At 42.9% G+C, this 17,839-nt stretch overlaps 1 protein-coding gene and 1 non-coding gene across 6 annotated transcripts in view; both read right to left on the bottom strand.

Annotated features, from left to right (window-relative positions):
* Positions 1 to 15,559, bottom strand: part of IARS1 (isoleucyl-tRNA synthetase 1) — a 68,242-nt gene extending 52,683 nt beyond the window's left edge. For 2 of the 5 annotated variants that reach the window (XM_047830859.1, XM_047830858.1), the window contains exons 1-6: positions 14,146 to 14,228; positions 9,206 to 9,331; positions 8,370 to 8,526; positions 8,002 to 8,121; positions 5,367 to 5,449; positions 1,141 to 1,258 (exon numbers count right to left, since the gene is read on the bottom strand). In XM_047830859.1, coding sequence (XP_047686815.1) covers positions 1,141 to 1,258; positions 5,367 to 5,449; positions 8,002 to 8,121; positions 8,370 to 8,526; positions 9,206 to 9,324 — 597 coding nt within the window. In that variant the 5' untranslated portion in view covers positions 9,325 to 9,331; positions 14,146 to 14,228. Of the gene's footprint in view, positions 1 to 1,140; positions 1,259 to 5,366; positions 5,450 to 8,001; positions 8,122 to 8,369; positions 8,527 to 9,205; positions 9,332 to 14,145; positions 14,230 to 15,466 lie in introns of those variants that run through there. The other 3 variants (XR_007146436.1, XM_047830857.1, XM_047830856.1) reach the window with 3 other exon arrangements.
* On the bottom strand, positions 11,671 to 11,802 carry LOC125151058 (small nucleolar RNA SNORA84). The gene has a single exon (XR_007146616.1). It is a non-coding gene; the product is annotated as a small nucleolar RNA SNORA84 (small nucleolar RNA).
* Positions 15,560 to 17,839: the final 2,280 nt, after the last annotated feature.

Genomic DNA, 17,839 nt, shown 5'->3' with positions numbered 1-17,839 from the left:
ATGTCTTAAAGATACATAATGGATTGTTTATTGGTAAAATGATGTGTCTGAAATCTGCTTTGAAATAGGGCCTGGGAGAAGTGAGTAGAGTGTGTGCTGCTGGGGCAGGACTGGCCACAGCTAACAGGTACTGGGGATGTGTGACAGGCACATGGGAGTTAATTTCATTATTTTGTCTACTTTTGTGTGTGCTGGAAATTCTCCAAGCTAAAGTATCGTTCAAAAGTAAGCAAACACAGCAATATGTTAAGGTTTGACAAATTTATGCCTTTGATACCCAAGTGCTTAGTGTATTATTCTCTACATTTTTATGTGCTTAAAATATTTTATCTAAAAAATATGACACAACGTGAGCACTATCATAGAAGGGTATTTAGGAGACGACAGGACTCATCATGGCCACCTCACAAGGATTTGCAAAGATCAAATGAGATGTGTGAAAGCGTTCTGTAAGATAAAAAGTGCCTCTGAAATAAAGCTTTAATGACATAATTTTCAAACAAATTAATGTCCTTTAAAAGCAAAGAGGGTTAAAGCCTCAGAAAAGGAAACACCTCTTGAATACACACATGAGAACTGATACTTCACGTTTCAGAAGACTGCCTGCCTTTACGGTCTGTCTAGACAAGGTAAAGCACGGAGTGTACTCTGGTGACATCACACTCATCTCAACTCTCCCTTCGCAGCAGTGACAGCTGTTATTCTGTTCATCAGAAATAAAATCATAATACTGTCAACCAATCACAAATCAGATTTGGTTCCAAATACTTTTAACAAATGAACAAATGCTACAAGGTCCCAGACGAGGCATCATCATGCCAACCAAGAACTCTTCCAAAATCAGTGACTGAAGGGAAAGAGGGAGAGCTGCACTGGTTAACCCAAGAGGCCCAAAAATATGGTCAAAACAAGAAGCTATCACATGAAGACACACCATTCACAAATCTCATGGGGAAAAATCCCTCATTTTTAACCTTAATAGAGCCTCAGTTTAGCAACTGGTAACATTCCCAGCACTCAGTAAGAAACGGTCAGACTGACGGACTCCCCACGCTAACATTCCATGCGGGGACTGGTTACCATGATCACAATGGTTAACCTCTGTGTGCATAAGTTAATGCCCAATGTCATCACACTCACCTTGTAGTTCTGGTGAGACTCGAAGTTGGAGAGTGGAGTGTTGCATGCGGTGGAGAAGGGCATGACTTTCACACCTCTGTACACAAGGCCCTTATCATAGAGCTGTTTGAAGACCCACCTAGCAAGTAAACAGACAGTTTTACAATAATTACCCAACCAAAATTCTGTCTCCCCAAACTCAAACATTTACACCAGTCTGTCTACAGAGTTTCTATCAGCCAGTCGAAATATCACGTTTCTCAACTGGGGACTAGCTGGTAAATTACAAGAGTAGTCTGAGACATTACGCAGCCATTAAAAGTGCTAGTATCTGTTTACATGAAAAGATGTTCATGACTTGAGGCTGAGTGGGAAAAGTGATACCATATCGTACAATGAGGTACTAGTTGTGTAAAACTATACATATCCATATACACACCTACATTTTTCAGATGCTGAAAAAGCAGACATTCACCAATATTTAACTATGCTTGGGATTTCAGAGTATTTGCTTTTAATAGTTTTCTGGTATATTGCTTAAATTGTACTATCACGGGTAGTTTTACAAAGCAATTTAAAAAGAATAAACCATCGGGATTAGGATATCTCTCCTACAGTTGTGCAAAAACTTTTATTAAACACTTACCCATATTGTTTTAAGCCAAATGCACCAAAATGCTGAAATGTCATTGGTAACAGTTATTCCTGGGTCTCCTGTGGCAACTACTCACCTATCCCACTTGGACGTCAGGATGCACTGGTGGGAACCCTTAATACTGCCTTTAGGTATAGTTTTTATAGTCCAATTCCTATGTGTTTAGTATAATAAATGAGTTAAACTCTTTTTCATTTGCTGAAGTACATTTTTATGAAAAACTGCATATTTTTCATGGTACTGCTTGGCTTTAAATAAAAATTAAAAAGTGATGTTTTATATCAAATTTCCCAAGTTTATTAATCTTTTTTATTGAGTCATAATTTACATGTAATATTATATTCAGACTTGATATTTATACACACTGCAAAATCACAGTAAATCCAGTTACCATCCACCACTAAGGCTGCAATAATTTTATTTTTCTTATGATAAGAACTTTTGGTATTTATCATTTGGTCAACTTTTAAATATGCACTATAATATCACTGACGATAATCATCATGCTGTATGTTACATCTCCATGATTTATTTATAACTGGAAGTTTGTACCTCTTGACCCACTTTACACACCTTGCAACCCCTCTTCCCTCTGGCAACCACCATTTTGTTCTGTGTCTGTGAGTTTTGTTTTTCTAGATTCTACATCTAAGTGAAATCATATGGTATTTGTCTTTCTGACTTATGTCACTTAGCATAATACCCTCAAGGTCCTTCCATGTTGTCACAAATGGCAAGATTTACTCTTTTTTTATGGTTGGGTAATATTCTATTTTTTACACACACACACCTCACATCTTTTTTATCTCTTATCAATCAATGGACATGTAGGTTAACTCCATACCTTGGCTACTATAAATAATGTGATGAACATAAGGACACATATCTCTTGAATTAACATTTTCTTTCTTTTTTTTTTTTTGGATACTCAGAAGTAGAATTGCTGCATCATGTGGTATTCTATTCTTAATTTTTTGAGGACACTCCATACTGTTTTCCATTCTATCCATACCAATCTACATTTCCACAAACAATGCACGAAGATTCCCTTTTCTCCATATTTTGGCCGACATTTGTTATGTCTTGTCTTCTGGATACTAGCCATTCTGACAGGGATAAGGTCGTATCTCATTGTGGCTCTGATTTGTATTTTCCAGGTGATGAGTGATGCTGAGTATCTTTTCAGGTCTGTTGGCATTTGCATGTCTTCTTTGGGGAAAAAAAATGTGTCTTCAGATCTCTGCACATTTTTTTTCCTTTTTTTTTTTAATGTTTATTTTTGAGACAGAGGGAGAAAGAGCGCAAGTGGGGGAGGGGCAGAGAGAGAGGAAGACACAGAATCCGAAACAGGCTCCAGGCTCTGAGCTGTCAGCACAGAGCCTGATGCGGGGCGCGAACCCACGAACTGTGAAATCATGACCTGAGCCAGTCAGACGCTCAACTGACTGAGCCACCCAGGTGCCCCTGCACATTTTTAAATCAGATTTTCTTTTGCTCCTGAGTTGTAGGAGTTCTTTACATATTTTGGATATTAATCCCTTTACCAGATACACAATTTACAAATATTTTCTCCCATTCAATAGGTTGCCATTTCATTTTGATGGCTTTTTTTTTTTTTTTTAATGTTTACTTATTTTTGAGAGAGAGAGACAGAGCGTGAGCCAGGGAAGGGCAGAAATGGAGACAGAATTCAAAGCAGGCTCCAGGCTCTGAGCTGTCAGCACAGAGCCTGATGTGGGGCTTGAGCCCACAAACTGTGAGATCATGACCTGAGCCAAAGTCAGACGCTTTGACTGAGGCAAACTGACTGAGACACCCAGGTGCCCTGATTGTTGACAGCTTCTTTTGCTGTGCAGAAACTCTTTAGTTTTATGTAACCCCATTTGTTGATTTTTGCTTTTGCTACCATTCTTTTGGAGTCATATCTAAAAAAAAAAATCATTGCTAAGACAGATGTCAAGGAGCTTACTGCCTGTTTTCCTCTAGGAATTTTATGGTTTCAGGTCTTACATTCAAATCTTTATTCCATTTGATTTAATTTTCGTGTATGATGTAAGACACCAGACCAGAAACATTCTTTTGCATCTGGCTTTCCAGCTTTCCCAGAACCATTTATTGAAGAGACTGTCTGTTCTCCACTGTGTATTCTTGGCTCCTTATTATTAGCCACATTTAAGTTCAACAACCCTAATCCAGAGCATTAATAGACATTTTTTTTTTTCAGGTGTTTAACACAAATCCTGGTTCTTAGATGCTTCTCTAATCATGAGAATTCTAGATGCTCGGTGACCAGGAAGGCCCCTCTCCAAAGTCTCCAGCCTGTCAGAGAAAACTTATAAGCTTCCAACTTTGGGTATACAGGCCTGGGGATGTGTCCACAGGGGCTTATCAGAGTCAGAGGGTCTGAAAACTGCCCCAAAGCATCTAGCTCTTCAAAGGCAAAGGACTTGGGCCAAGCATGTACAACAGATCTTGTCTAAGAGAAATGTAAGCAGGTAGACAGGAAGGCAGTAAGAGCATGTGCGCCTACAATACAGCACAAAGAAAGTGCACTGTACAAAACAGCTTTGCAACTCACTGTCATTCTGTATAATTTAACAAAAGCTAAGACTTTCTCAAGGCCTGAAGTATGTACATAGAGCACTCTGCAATCATAATAATGGTGCTTCTTTGTCCATTAACGATATGCAATGATTCTTGTACTATCTATCCTGAGGTTCACCTAGTAAGACTTTGGCATCACAACAGTTGTTTTGTAACAGTGATGAAAAAAAAAAAAAGGAGCATTCATTTTGAAACAGCTATACAAGTGATTGCACTATACAACTTGTCTCAGTATAAAACTCAAAATACATAATCTCTTAAACTTCACTATTTAAAAAACAAAGACAAAAAAAAACACTTCTGAAACTTAATTTTCCCTAAATTTGGTACTAATTTGGCAAAAACCTTTAACTGACATTAGGCCACTTATATTCTTTACCTGATTAGCATGAACAATTATGTGTTCTGATGAAAAATACTAACGTATTTGCTTACAAATCGCTGTTCAAATTGCTGGAACCATTATACACCACAGAATATATGCATATCCTATTACTTTAGTAGAATCCAAAATTTACTGAATTTAAAAACAATCTGGGATGAGAGAGATAAACAGTTGGTGCACAGGATTTTTAGGGCAGTGAAAATCCTCTGTATGATTAATGGCTACAATGTCCACCAAGAGTAAACCCTAAACTACCAACTCTGGGTGATTATGATGATTATGATGTGTCAGTGTATGTTCATTAGTGGTAACAAATGTTATCACCTCTGGCGGGGACGTTGATAATGGGGAGGCTGTGCATGTGTGGGGGCACAGGGAATTCAGGAAATCTTTGTGCTTTCCTCTCAATTTTGCTGTGAACCTAAAAGTGCTCTAAAAAAATAAAATAAAATAAAATAATAAAGCTTTAAAAACAAAAACAAATCCATCCCAAAGATTTTAGATAAATAATTATGAATCTGAAAAACTGATTCATGGTACATAATCTCTCCACTAAGCAATAAACAGAATATTCATTATATTTACAATTTCAAATAAACCTACCAGACAGATTCCATGAATTGTGGGTACAGAGTTTTGTAGTCATTGTCAAAGTCAATCCATCGGCCAAGTCTGGTAACAGTAGACTAAAAATACGAACATTAGAGTTATTAGACAATGATATTTTTTACTGCACTTCAATGTTATATTTCTATCATCACCATGTCCAGTGATTTTGGAAAAACAGAACAACCAATGTTTCAAGTAAATCTATGTAAGGTTAAGAACCAGTTTTCTTGACATTCATCCTATCTGCAGATGATATTATTTATAAATATTAATATTCTTTTATACAAGTCTACCCAAACTACCACTTGGCAAATACCTCAGCTGTAATTGCTGCTGGCAAGAATCATCAACGGATGCTAAAATTCCTAAGCAAAAGTATAAGAAACAGGATATTTGCAAGATCTCCCCACAGCATACTTAATTATAAAGGAAAAGTTACAAATTAACAACAGAGAAACCTGACCTGTATTACCTTAGTGAACAAAATTAATGTCACCAATGAGACATCATATCAGCATCACAGGCCTCCTGACAATGCCAGACCGAGAAGAGCATGATGTCACTTCTGAGCATTCTTGTCAAAAATGTATACATAACCTAAACTTAATCATGGGAAAACATCAGACTTTGGGGGACTTTCTGCAAAATAATCAGTCTATACTCTTTAAAAGTGACAAGGCTGGGGTGCCTGTCTGGCTTAGTCGGTAGAGCATGCAACTCTTGATGTTGGGGTCATGAGTTGCAGCCCCACAGTGGGTATAGAGATTAAATACATAAATAAACTTTTAAAAAGTTTTTTTTTAGGGGCGCCTGGGTGGTGCAGTCGGTTAAGCGTCCGACTTCACCCAGGTCACGATCTCGCGGTCCGTGAGTTCGAGCCCCGCATCAGGCTCTGGGCTGATGGCTCAGAGCCTGGAGCCTATTTCCGATTCTGTGTCTCCCTCTCTCTCTGCCCTCCCCCGTTCATGCTCTGTCTCTCTCTGTCCCAAAAATAAATAAAAGTTGAAAAAAAAAATTTTTAATAAAAAAAAAAGTTTTTTTTTAAAAAGTGACATGGTCATGAAAGACAAAGACGGAGGGAATCTTCCAGCTTAAGGAGAATAAGGAGGTATGACAACTAAAAGCAATGTGTATTCCTAGACAGGATCCTGGATCAGTAATAATTAATAGAACAACTAGTTAAATTTGAAAAAGGTCTATTATATTTTATCAGTGTTAATTTCTTGCTTTTGATAACTACATTATGATTATTGAAAGTGTTGGAATTTGAGAAGTAGAGAAGAGTATGAATTCTTCATAACTGTTTTTGCAATTTTTTGGTAAGTCTGAATTACTCAAAAATGAAATGTTAAAAAAAATTTTTTTTAAGGTAAAGAAAGTTACATGCATATTATACTCATTAGATTTTTCCCTTCTGGCAACGAAGCAAGAAAGTTTGACTGAATAAAGTTAGGTTAAAAAAATGATTTTTAATAAAAAAAATTACAAAATTAAAAAACAGGGGTGCCTGGGCAGCTAATTCGGTTAAGCGTCCGACTCAGCTCAGGTCATGACCTCACGGTTCATGGGTTCAAGCCCTGTGTTAGGCTCTGTGCTGACATCTCAAAGCCTGGAGCCTACTTTGGATTCTGTGTCTCCCTCTCTCTCTTGCTCCTCCCTCCCTCAAGCTCTGTCTCTCTCTCAAAAACAAATACACATTAAAAAAACCTTTTAATTAAAAAGTAAAAAAGTTAGGGTAGGAGAAAACAGAGGAGCTTTAATTTTCAGGGTGATGAAATCAGATTTTATTCACCAATCAAGAGAAGCTACTCAAAATGCTGAGCAGGGAAGGGCACAATAGACCAATTAGGAGATGGTTACAGAAATGAAGGGGAGGGTGGGAGGGAGACCAGAGAGGGGCTGTAGGAATGAAATGACCAGACAAGAGACACTGAGCAAAAAAAACTTGATAGGGTTTGGCATCTGATTTGTTCACGAGCATCATGTGTGAAGCTCTGAAGATTGATATGGAATAGGGAATTTGGAACAAGAGCAAGTTTGAGAAGTCAAAGTGGTAAGATGGTGAGATGGAAAAAATACAAGTCAGACATATTTTTAAGTTACACAGGCCACTAGCTGGAGAGCCAGGGAGGAGGGGGAGCTGAGGACCTCTGCTCCTCAGCCCTTGAGAAAGAATGAGAGAGGCAGGAACTCTGCTAGCCCTTCACAGGACTTACTAACAGAAGCAATGGTAGGATGGGAGTCAAATTAATATAACAATGAGTCCAAATTTGCATTGTTTTAACATCTGAATTTTTTTTACTGCAACATTCAAGTTAATCTATGCACTAGGACAGCCCAATTCCTGTCATACACAGTGAGCAGGTAGGAGATTAAATATGAAGACCAATCGAGCACCCAGAAACCAGAAAATAGAGGGCTCAGTTTAGGCTGACAGCTTAATAGGCTTGTACGTGGAAGCTAAATACTTCTTTGGAGAGAACGATCAACCTTCTTATGTCACAACCTCACACAGATGGCCATACTTTTGGACGCATCTCATAAAAAGCACAAAAGGAGCATAAACCGTATTAACTCCCATTTAAAAATTAAAGTTTTTGTTCATTCTACTGAAAACAACCCAACATACCTTCCACTCAGTGGAATATCTCATCACAATTGCTCGGCACTGATTGTTATACTCTACGATCCCCATTTTGGCTACATCCTCTGGTCCTCTGATCCCCAGTGTCTTATCAATTTCATATTCCTGAAAATTTGTGACAAGATTATTAACATCCCTGCCTATGAAACAGATTCAAGTCAGCAACTGTAGAACATAAAACAGTTTTAAAAAATACTAAGTCTCAAAAATCTACAGAGAAGATGAACTACAAATGGCACTGTAGAAACAAAGTACATTATAGGAAAAATTCATCATACTTGAACATATTATATGATGAAATCCAATGCTTATTAAAAAATCAGAACATTATAAGGCTGGTGACTCAAACATACCACAGGTAAGCCGTGACAATCCCATCCAAACCTTCTGTCAACGTGAAACCCACTCTGGTGAGCATATCTGGTAACTATATCTTTAATTGTCCCTGCAAGTATATGTCCATAGTGAGGCAGTCCAGTTGCAAAAGGAGGCCCATCATAGAACGTAAATCTAACAGAGGTAATAAAAATGTATTGTTACTTTAAGACAGCAAAAATTTAGGACATTTTTTTATAGATAGGTCCTATCACAATAGAATCCTCAGGGAGAAGAAAAGCAGCAAGACCAGAAAATTCACAGACATACATGGTTAGAGATTTACTGCAAGTCCTGCCTTCATAAAAACTAGTTACGGTGGAGCTGAGTGACCTCCATCAGACTATCCACACTTCATTTATTAGCCATGACATAAGGCAAGTCATTCATCCCGATCCTGATTTACCTCAGCAGTAAAACAGGGCAACATCTATCGCATAAAGTTTTTGAATACAGTAGATAGACGATGAAAACAGTAAAGAAAGGACTGGTTTTCAGGTGAATGGGGACTAGAGGCAGGAAATACTCCAACAGGAAGCTAAGACTAAGTGTTTAAATGAAGGTGGTAATAATGAGAAAAGTGGAAAGGAAGAGGGTGACACATAAACTCTATTTAGAAAACCTCTTAAAGAAACGGAATCTACCCTGATATTTAAAAACTCATCCACTCACTGTGTACCTGCTGCTGAAAGCACCCACTATATACAGAGCTAGGAGACTGGAACACAAAGATGAATGAAGAGTTTCTGCTTTCATGGAACTCAGTCTAAAAAAATGACTACTCTTAAGGACTCTACCAAAGAAATTCACATACTTTGGCTTGTGTTTTGACTGCTTTAAGCATTCCTGAAAACAATTAAATTCGGACCAGAACTGCAAGATTTTTTCTTCTTCAGCAGGAAAATTTATGTTTTCTGGAACTTGCTGAACCATTTTGTTGCTGCAAGAGAAATTAAAATTTTTTTTCTCAACAGAGAATTCCAGGAATAAGAGTAGCATATATTAAAATGTATATACATATTACTATTCATCACACTACATGACACTTAAAAAAACATTATAGCTTTCTAAAATTAAAGTTCACCCTTTTAAAGTATACAATTCAGTGGTCTGTAGCATATTCACAGGTTGTGCAACCATCAGCATGTCTAATTCCAGAACAACTTCATTACCACCCGCCCCTTGCAAAAACCTGTAGACGTTAGTAGTCACTCTTCATTCCCTCCTTCTCAGCCCCTTGGCAACCATTAACCTGCTTCCTGTCCTATGAGTTTTCCTATTCAGGACATTTCATATGAATGGAATCACGTGTCTGGCTTCTGAGAATTGTGGTTTTTTTTTTTTTTTTAATGTTTATTTATTTTTGAGACAGAGGCAGAGCATGAATGGAGGAGGGTCAGAGAGAGAGGGAGACACAGCACCCAAAACAGGCTCCAGGCTCTGAACTGTCAGCACAGAGCCTGACACAGGGCTTGAACCCACGGACCGCGAGATAAAGACCTGAGCCAAAGTCGGACGCTTAACCAACTGAGCCACCCAGGCACCCCCTGAGAATTGTTTTCAAAGTTCATCCATGCTGTAACACATCTTCAAACTTCATTACTTTTGATGGCTGAGTAAATATTTCATTGTATCGATATGTCACAGTTTATCCATTCATTAATTCATGGACATTAGGGATGTTTCCAATTTTTGGCTAATATGAGCAATCCTGCTATGAACATTCATCTGTAAGTTATCATGTGGGCATATGTTTTCAGTTCTCTTGGGTAAATATATCCAGTAGTAGAACTGCTGGATCATATGGTAACTGTGTTTAACTTCTGGGAAACTACCAAAAAGTTTTCTAAAGCTGCTGCCTCATTTTATGTTCTCCCAGGAGTGAATAAGTATTCCAGGTTTTCTACATCCTCACTCCTTATTGTCCATTTTTGGATTATAGGAAATCCTAATGGATATGAAGTAGTATCTCATTATGAGTTTGATTTGCATTTCCCTAATGATTAGTTGAGCACATTTTCATGTGCTTATGGGCAATATTTGTATCTTATTTGGAGAAATTTCCATTCATCCTTTGTCCAATATTTAAGATGAGTTCTTTTAATTGTTGAGCTCTAAGAGTTCTTTATATATTTTAGATACAAGTCCCTTATTATAGAATCTGCAAATATTTTCTTCACCCTGGGGGTTGTCTTTTTATATTCTTCATGTTAGTTGCTAAAGCACACTTTTAAAATGTTTAAAAATGTTATTTACTGTGTGAGTGAGAGAGAGTGAGAGTGAGAGAGAGTGAGAGTGAGAGTGAGAGTGAGAGAGAGCGTGCAGAGAGAAAGGGAGACAGAGAATCCCAAGCAGGCTCTGCACTACTCGGGGCTTGAACTCAAACCATGAGATGCTGACCTGAGCTGAGATCAAGAGTCAGACACTTAACCAACTGAGCCACCCAGGTGCCCCCATTTATTTTAAAAAAATATTTATTTATTTTGAGAGTGAGTGCATGTGGGGGAGGGACAGAGGGGGAGAGAGAGAATCCCAACCATCAGAGACTGATGCGGGGCTCGGGGACCATCACATCATGACCTGAGCCAAAATCAAGAGTGGGACGCTTAAGTGACTGTGCCACCCAGGTGTCCCTCATTTATTTTTGAGATGCAATGCTGTGTTTGAGTTTTATATAGGAAAAAAATAAGGAAAGAACAGGTGGGCCATTTAATGAATCCGAACATCCATTTCTGACGAGGTGTGCCATTAAATGGTATTAAATCGAAGTTGGATGGCAGTTTGGATCTTTGGATCTTGTTACAAGTCTGGCCTTTCATGGATAGAAAGGGTGTTTGTGCACTTCTTGATTTATTAGGGGTCCTGCTGGTTCAGGACTACCTTATTAGAGGCCAACTGAAACTTAAGGGGTTACATTTGAAGATTAACAGATGTCTAGCCAACACATTAATTTCTGTCACTTCTAATGCTCCTCAAGGCTGCTTCTATAATCAACAGCATCTATGGGAGCTGAATACGGCAGACTTGCCAGCCCCACCTTGGTGGGAGGAGTCGGAACTTGCATTTTAACAAGATCCCAGGGGATTAACCTGCACATCAAAGTTTGAGTCACTACTCTTGAACTGTTTTAACCATTATTCAGGAATATCTATCTGAAGTTTCTTATTTTATTTTTTTGAGAAAATAATATTTAAGCTTCCTGTGAAAATGCTCCTAACTTTTATAAAACTTTCTTGGGAGCTTCGACTCAAGGTAATGGCGCTGGTTAGCCACGAAGAGCCATGTATCAGTGACCGGGCTATGGTGGCTGCTGAGGAGAAACAGCCCCCATGCATAAATCACAGGATTGCTGTGGCCCCTCACATCCACTGGAGAGCTGTACCTGCAAACAGCATCCAGTAACCACAGGGCCTGGGGTGTGGGGAGCAGAAAGAGGAGGGGAGATTCATCACCAGGTCATGCTAAGGGAAGGAATATCCTCTTCCTCTCTCTGACCATAAAACCCTTGCCCTCCAATCTTCTGTATTCCAGACTCTCTCAGACCTCTTTAGTGGCAACTTCCTGTTCAGAAACGTCTATATACCCTCCTTGACCTTTACTGATGTTTACTTCAATAGATCTTAGAAATGCACACAAAAATATTTTTGTTTAAATAAACATCATGCTCTTCCTTGCCACGCCTGCTCCAGTCTTTAATTCAAATGCACGAGTAGTCCCACTGTTCCCTCCCACTACCTGAATATTTTTTAATTTTATTTTTTATTTTTTAAAATTTACATCCAGATTAGTTAGCATATAGTGCAACAATGATTTCAGGGGTAGATTCCTTAGTGCCCCTGACCCATTTAGCCTATCCCCCTCCCACAACCCCTCCAGTAACCCTCAGTTTGTTCTCCATATTTATGAGTCTCTTCTGTTTTGTCCCCCTCCCTGTTTTTATATTATTTTTGTTTCCCTTCCCTTCTGTTCATCTGTTTTGTCTCTTAAAGTCCTCATGTGAGTGAAGTCATATGGTTTTTGTCTTTCTCTGACTAATTTCACTTAGCATAATACCCTCCAGTTCCATCCACGTAGTTGCAAATGGCAAGACTTCAGTCTTTTTGACTGCCGAGTAATACTCCATTGTGTGTGTGTGTGTGTGTGTGTGTGTGTGTGTGTGTGTGTGTGTGTGTGTGTATAGCACATCTTCCTAATCCATTCATCCATCGATGGACATTTGGGCTCCTTCCATACTTTGGCTATTGTTGATAGTGCTGCTATAAACATGGGGGTGCACGTGTCCCTTCAAAACAGCACACCTGTATCCCGTGGATAAATGGCTAGTAGTGCCATTGCTGGGTCGTAGGGTAGTTCTATTTTTAGCTTTTTGAGGAGCCTCCATACTGTTTTCCAGAGTGGCTGCACCAGCGTGCATTCCCATCACTACCTGAAATTTCTAAGTCCCCCACTTGATAGGACCAGATAATCTCCACATCCAACTGGCCACCAAAGTTCTGTGAATCAGACCTCTAAGTCTATTTCTGTTCTTTTTTCTGTCCTCCCAGGTCTTCACAGTATGTTACTAAAGTCAAATATAATCCCAGAGGTGTGTCTAACTCTGGCCCTTTCTCAGTTTGGTCATATCCTATTAACGCATACCCCAGATATACTTACACAAATGTACAAAATATGTACAAAAATATCAACTGAAGCACTGTTCCCATAAATCCCTGAAAACAATTTAAATACCCATGAGTAATTAAGTGACTGAATTATGGTACATCACTACCAAGCAGGCGTTAAAAATAATCATATTTTGGGGCACCCCCGGGTCTCAGTCACTTGAGCATCTGACTTTGGCTCAAGTCAGGATGTCACAGTTTTTGAGTTCGGGTCCCCCATCAGGCTCGCGGCTTCAGATCCTCTGTTCCCCCTCTCTCCGCCCCTCCTCCTCCTCTCTCTCTCTCTCAAAAATAAACATTCAAGAAAGTAATCATAACATACCAAATACTGCCAAATGTTGAGAAACAAAGCAAATCACCATTCTAGTAATTTATACTATGTACATCAGCATTTTCAAGAGACTTAAAAATACACACATGTAAATAAAGTCTATGTGGAAGTAACTCTGTATTTGAATTTAGAAGGCTGCCCACCAAACTAGCCTACAGCCACCATCGAGGAGGAGCAGGGTTAGGAGGGGGAAGGCATGAAAGAACACTTTTCTATTTATTACTTCCTCCCACCTTTTGGGTGTGTATTAACTTTATCACAAAAACGTTGAAAATAAAGAGAAAAATAAACACTGTACCTGACATAACCACCTTCCTAAGGAAGAAGCTCTGAAAATACCACTTTCGTATTAACCTTAAATCCAATGACTCCTCCCCCCCCCCCCCCCCCCCCCAGTATTCCGTGCAGACTTTTCAAGGGGGCAGTGCAGGCCACCTTCCCCCGAAATGCCACCTCTCCTCCTGACTTTCCCTTTTACACAGAGCCTCCCGGACACGGCTTTCCTGCTACCCTGCCCGCAGCCTCCAGCGCCGCTTACTAAGTAATGTGCTTTCCTCTCGAAGGCGCTCACCGACCCCCCCACCCCCACCCCGTTCCCACGCATGTGCCGCCTGTAGACGCGTCTCCCGGTCCCTGTTCACACACACGTGCCACCTGCAGACCCATCTCCCCGACCCTGTTCCCGTGACCTCGCACGTGGGACGCGCTCCAACCCGTCCGTCTGAAGCAATCACGCGGTCCGCATCCTCAGTCTCCACCCACCTGCCTTTTCAGTCGGCCCTCCTGCACGCGACGACAGTCGTGGCGCCACCGCTGGGTTTGCGAGCTACGAGAAAAGTGACTCGACCTCACACCTCCAGCGTGTCACCTGTAAAGTACAGGTCACAAACCGCACAACGCTAACTTAACACCCACCGGAATACCGGGTGTCACACGTCCGCTTTGTGAGCTACTATTACTTCCTGCCCGCAATCCCATCCCACCGTCCCTGCCAGCCGGCGTCACTCTATCCGCTCCCTTCGCTTCCCTGTGCTCCACTCTTCAATCACTTACACAGAGAACATGCTGTCCGCCATTTTACCGATACTTTGCAAAACTTAAGACGCTACTAGAAATCCTCAGTGACTCTGCCTCCGGTTTCATCCCTCCTCACCCTCCTGCAAAACCTGAAGGCTAAAACCAGCCCTCACCCCCACCCCCTAATAAAAACCCAGTTCCCTCCGGACTCGGTTCCAGCACCACTTCCTTCGAGAAGCGAACCACGAACTCCTCAGACTGGAGGCCGGTCCCCTCGCACCTGTCCCTCACGCAGGAACCGCAGGGACCCACCCCCCGAAGGAGCACGCACTTTCGGACTGTACCGTACACTCCGGACTCGCTCCCCTCCGGCTCCTGCTCACCCTCAGGGCTGCAAACCCACCGCAGCTCCTCACGCTCCCCTTCTCGCCGCTACAGACCCCGCGGAAAACGGCCTTCCTCTCCCCGCTCCCAGGGGCACCGGGCACTACCAGACTGCGGGACGCCGTGCTTACTCCCCTCGAGCCCCAGGGCCCTGGCAGCAAACTCTCCTCCCCGCGGGCCTACGACTAGATCGGTGCCTCCGAACGCCCCGCTCCTCAAGTCGTCTCGCCCACCCCCCGAATTTCCCTAGCCGACTACCACACCAACTTCTCGCAACCACCCCACGGGGCCAGCAGGCGAGGCGGGGGCACCCGGGCGACCCCGCGGGCAGGCCGGTGGGCAGGGGAGAGAGACGAATAAGCCGGGGTGACCCCGCAGGCGATGACGGCGGGGAGGAGTACCCTGAGGCGACCCCGCAGGCAGGACAGGGGTACCTGGGGCGACCCCGCAAGGTAGAGCGAGGGTACTCGGGGCGACCCCGTGGGTAAGACGGGGATACCTGGGGCGACCCCACAAGCAGGATGGGCGGGGGAGGGGTGCGAATGGGAAGGTAACCAGGGTCGATCCCACGGGCAGAGCGCGGTACGTGGAGCGACCCCGCGGGCAGGACGACGGTACCCTGGGCAAACCCGCAGGTAGGGCGGGGTAACCTGGGGCGACCCTGCGGGCAGGGCGGGGGTACCTGAAGGGCCCGCGAGCAGGCGCGCCACGGAAAGAGCCGCGTCCACGCCGCAGCCCGGCGTCCAGAGGTGATGCAACGCTCTGACAGCGCCGGTCCACACCGGCCAATTAGCGCGCGCCGCCCGACACCCACTAACAAGTAGGACGCCGATTGGCCGCGCGGGCCCCGACCACGCCCACTCGGGCGTGCGCGGCGTGCGCGCTGGGAAGGCGGCTGCGCGACCCCGCACAATGGAAGCCTCCAGCCCCTTGGGCCACTGTGGTGATTGCACCCTGATGGTGGGGCCCGGGGTGGGGACAGGGGGCAGCGAGGGGGGACTGATGTTGTGCCTGGTGACCGCGCGTCTTACACGGGTGTGCCCGCTTGTCAGGGTTCAGCTGGCTGTGCGCGGGACGCCTGTGCATTTCCCCACTCGCAATTCGGGCGCGGTGACGGCGGCCTCGGGAATTCCGCCTTGGGGCCTTGTCGCTGGGGACCCCCGCGGGAGCCAGTGTCGTGGAGGGTGACCGCCGCAGGAGTCCGTGTCTTGGACACCCGCGCCAGGTCACCCCGGGGCTGGCGAGACTGCAGTCCCGGGCCCCACGCCAGGCTCGCTGACACGTACACTGGATGCGGGGCCCGGGGTGTGCATTTACCCTGGGCCCGACGCTGACGCCTCCGGGTACCCGGATTCCTGCATGCCCAGGTTGTATCTGGGAGCGGCTGAGGTGTCGGCGGTCGGGGGGACCTCAAGTAGCCCGCCCCTGCGTGCGCCTTTTCCAGAGTTCTGGCTTCAGTGCAGAAGTTGTGCTAAACGGGCACAGGGAAACAGGTCGCAAAACAAGGGTGGAAATGCCTGGTAACCCGCTTTAAAGTTAGTACTGTGTTAACGTTTCCTGTAATGAAAACAAAGCTTACTTGCTTTGTCATCTGCTCACTTATAATGTATTATCACTGCTGTGGGTCTGCCTGGCACGTTCTGGATCCGCTGGTTAAAAAACCAAAGGGAGTGTGGAGCCACGCAAAGGGCAGCAGACAGCAGGCTTTGGCACCAGAGGCTGTGAAGGGAATTTTAGGCCTTACAAATTCAGACTAATTCTGTATGTAACTGCTTATTGTATCCATTAGGACAAAAGGAAAAAAAAAAAAGATCTGGCTGAGACTGTATAGAAAGCATGGTAAGTTTAAGAACATTTTGATAGTTTGTGTAAACATTTATTTAGTAGTCTACTTATCATCTAAAAGTGTCATGGACTAGAGTAAGGGGGTTTAATTTCCTTGCTGAAAGGGTTAACTCCAGTCAGTAACTGCGGTTACTCCAGTAACTACTCCAGTAAGGTGTTTCCTCAGCTTATTAACTACAAGTATTTGGAACCTGTGTTTTGCATGTGCCAAGTTGCTACCTTGTCTGTCCAGATTAGAGCCAGAAAGGCGGCTTCCAGATAAATGTGTCCAGGAAAAAAGGTGGGGTGACAGGTTTGATTATTTAAATCTTGGATTGAGAAAACATCTTATGGTACTGTTGGAAGGTATAAGACTGAAAGTCTTAGTCTTCCTAGTTCAAGTACAAAGAAGTTGAACAAGTAGAAAAAAAGATTGTAGAAAAACAAATTACACTACTTGGATCAGAGTTGAGTCCTCACTTGTTAGAGCAGAAGTCAATGCGTAGTGTCTAACACTGAAAACCAAGAAATAATAGCATCAGCACGTTGGAGATACGGAGGTAAGTATCAGGACACGTAAAATTGTTGCTGGTGTTTGTATCTTGGGAGCAGGAATTAGGGGTAGGTAAGGCTACTTGATGTCACTTATTTGTCTGCTTTGAAGATGGAGGGTGTGACACATTTAAGTATGGCCAAATTCTTTGACACTTCTTCCACGAGGGGCGATGGTCTACATCCCGTCTCTTTGGTTCTATCTGGGCTCTGTGTATGTTTGACCTGTAGAATATAGTGGAAATGACTGATCCAGTTTCTGGACTATGCTGTAAGAGACTGGCAGCATCTGCTTCTGAAATCTCGATGCCATGCTGTGAGGAGGCCCAGGGACAGGCACTGAGTGAGTGGGGCCATCTTGGAAGTGGATCCTCTGGTCCCAGCTGAGCCATCCCAGTGACACTACATGGAGTAGAGATGAGCAGTCCCCACAGAGTCCTGACCCAATTGCTAATTTGTGAGCAAAATAAATTTTACTGGGATGGCTTGTTATGTAGCAGTGAGAAAGTATAAATGTAATCTGCATCAAGAGAAGGTGACATTTAGATTATTTATCCTGCTGCGTGGTGGTTTTTCTATTCTCCATCAGGTCTGAAGTGTCAGAAACACAGGAATCCCAAATGACTCTTCAGCTGCTTAGTTCTTTGGACCCTGTTTATTCAGAAATATATGTACTAAG

Source organism: Prionailurus viverrinus, chromosome D4, assembly GCF_022837055.1.
Source record: "Prionailurus viverrinus isolate Anna chromosome D4, UM_Priviv_1.0, whole genome shotgun sequence".
NCBI lineage: Eukaryota > Metazoa > Chordata > Mammalia > Carnivora > Felidae > Prionailurus > Prionailurus viverrinus.
This window is presented reverse-complemented; position numbering and strand designations above follow the sequence as displayed.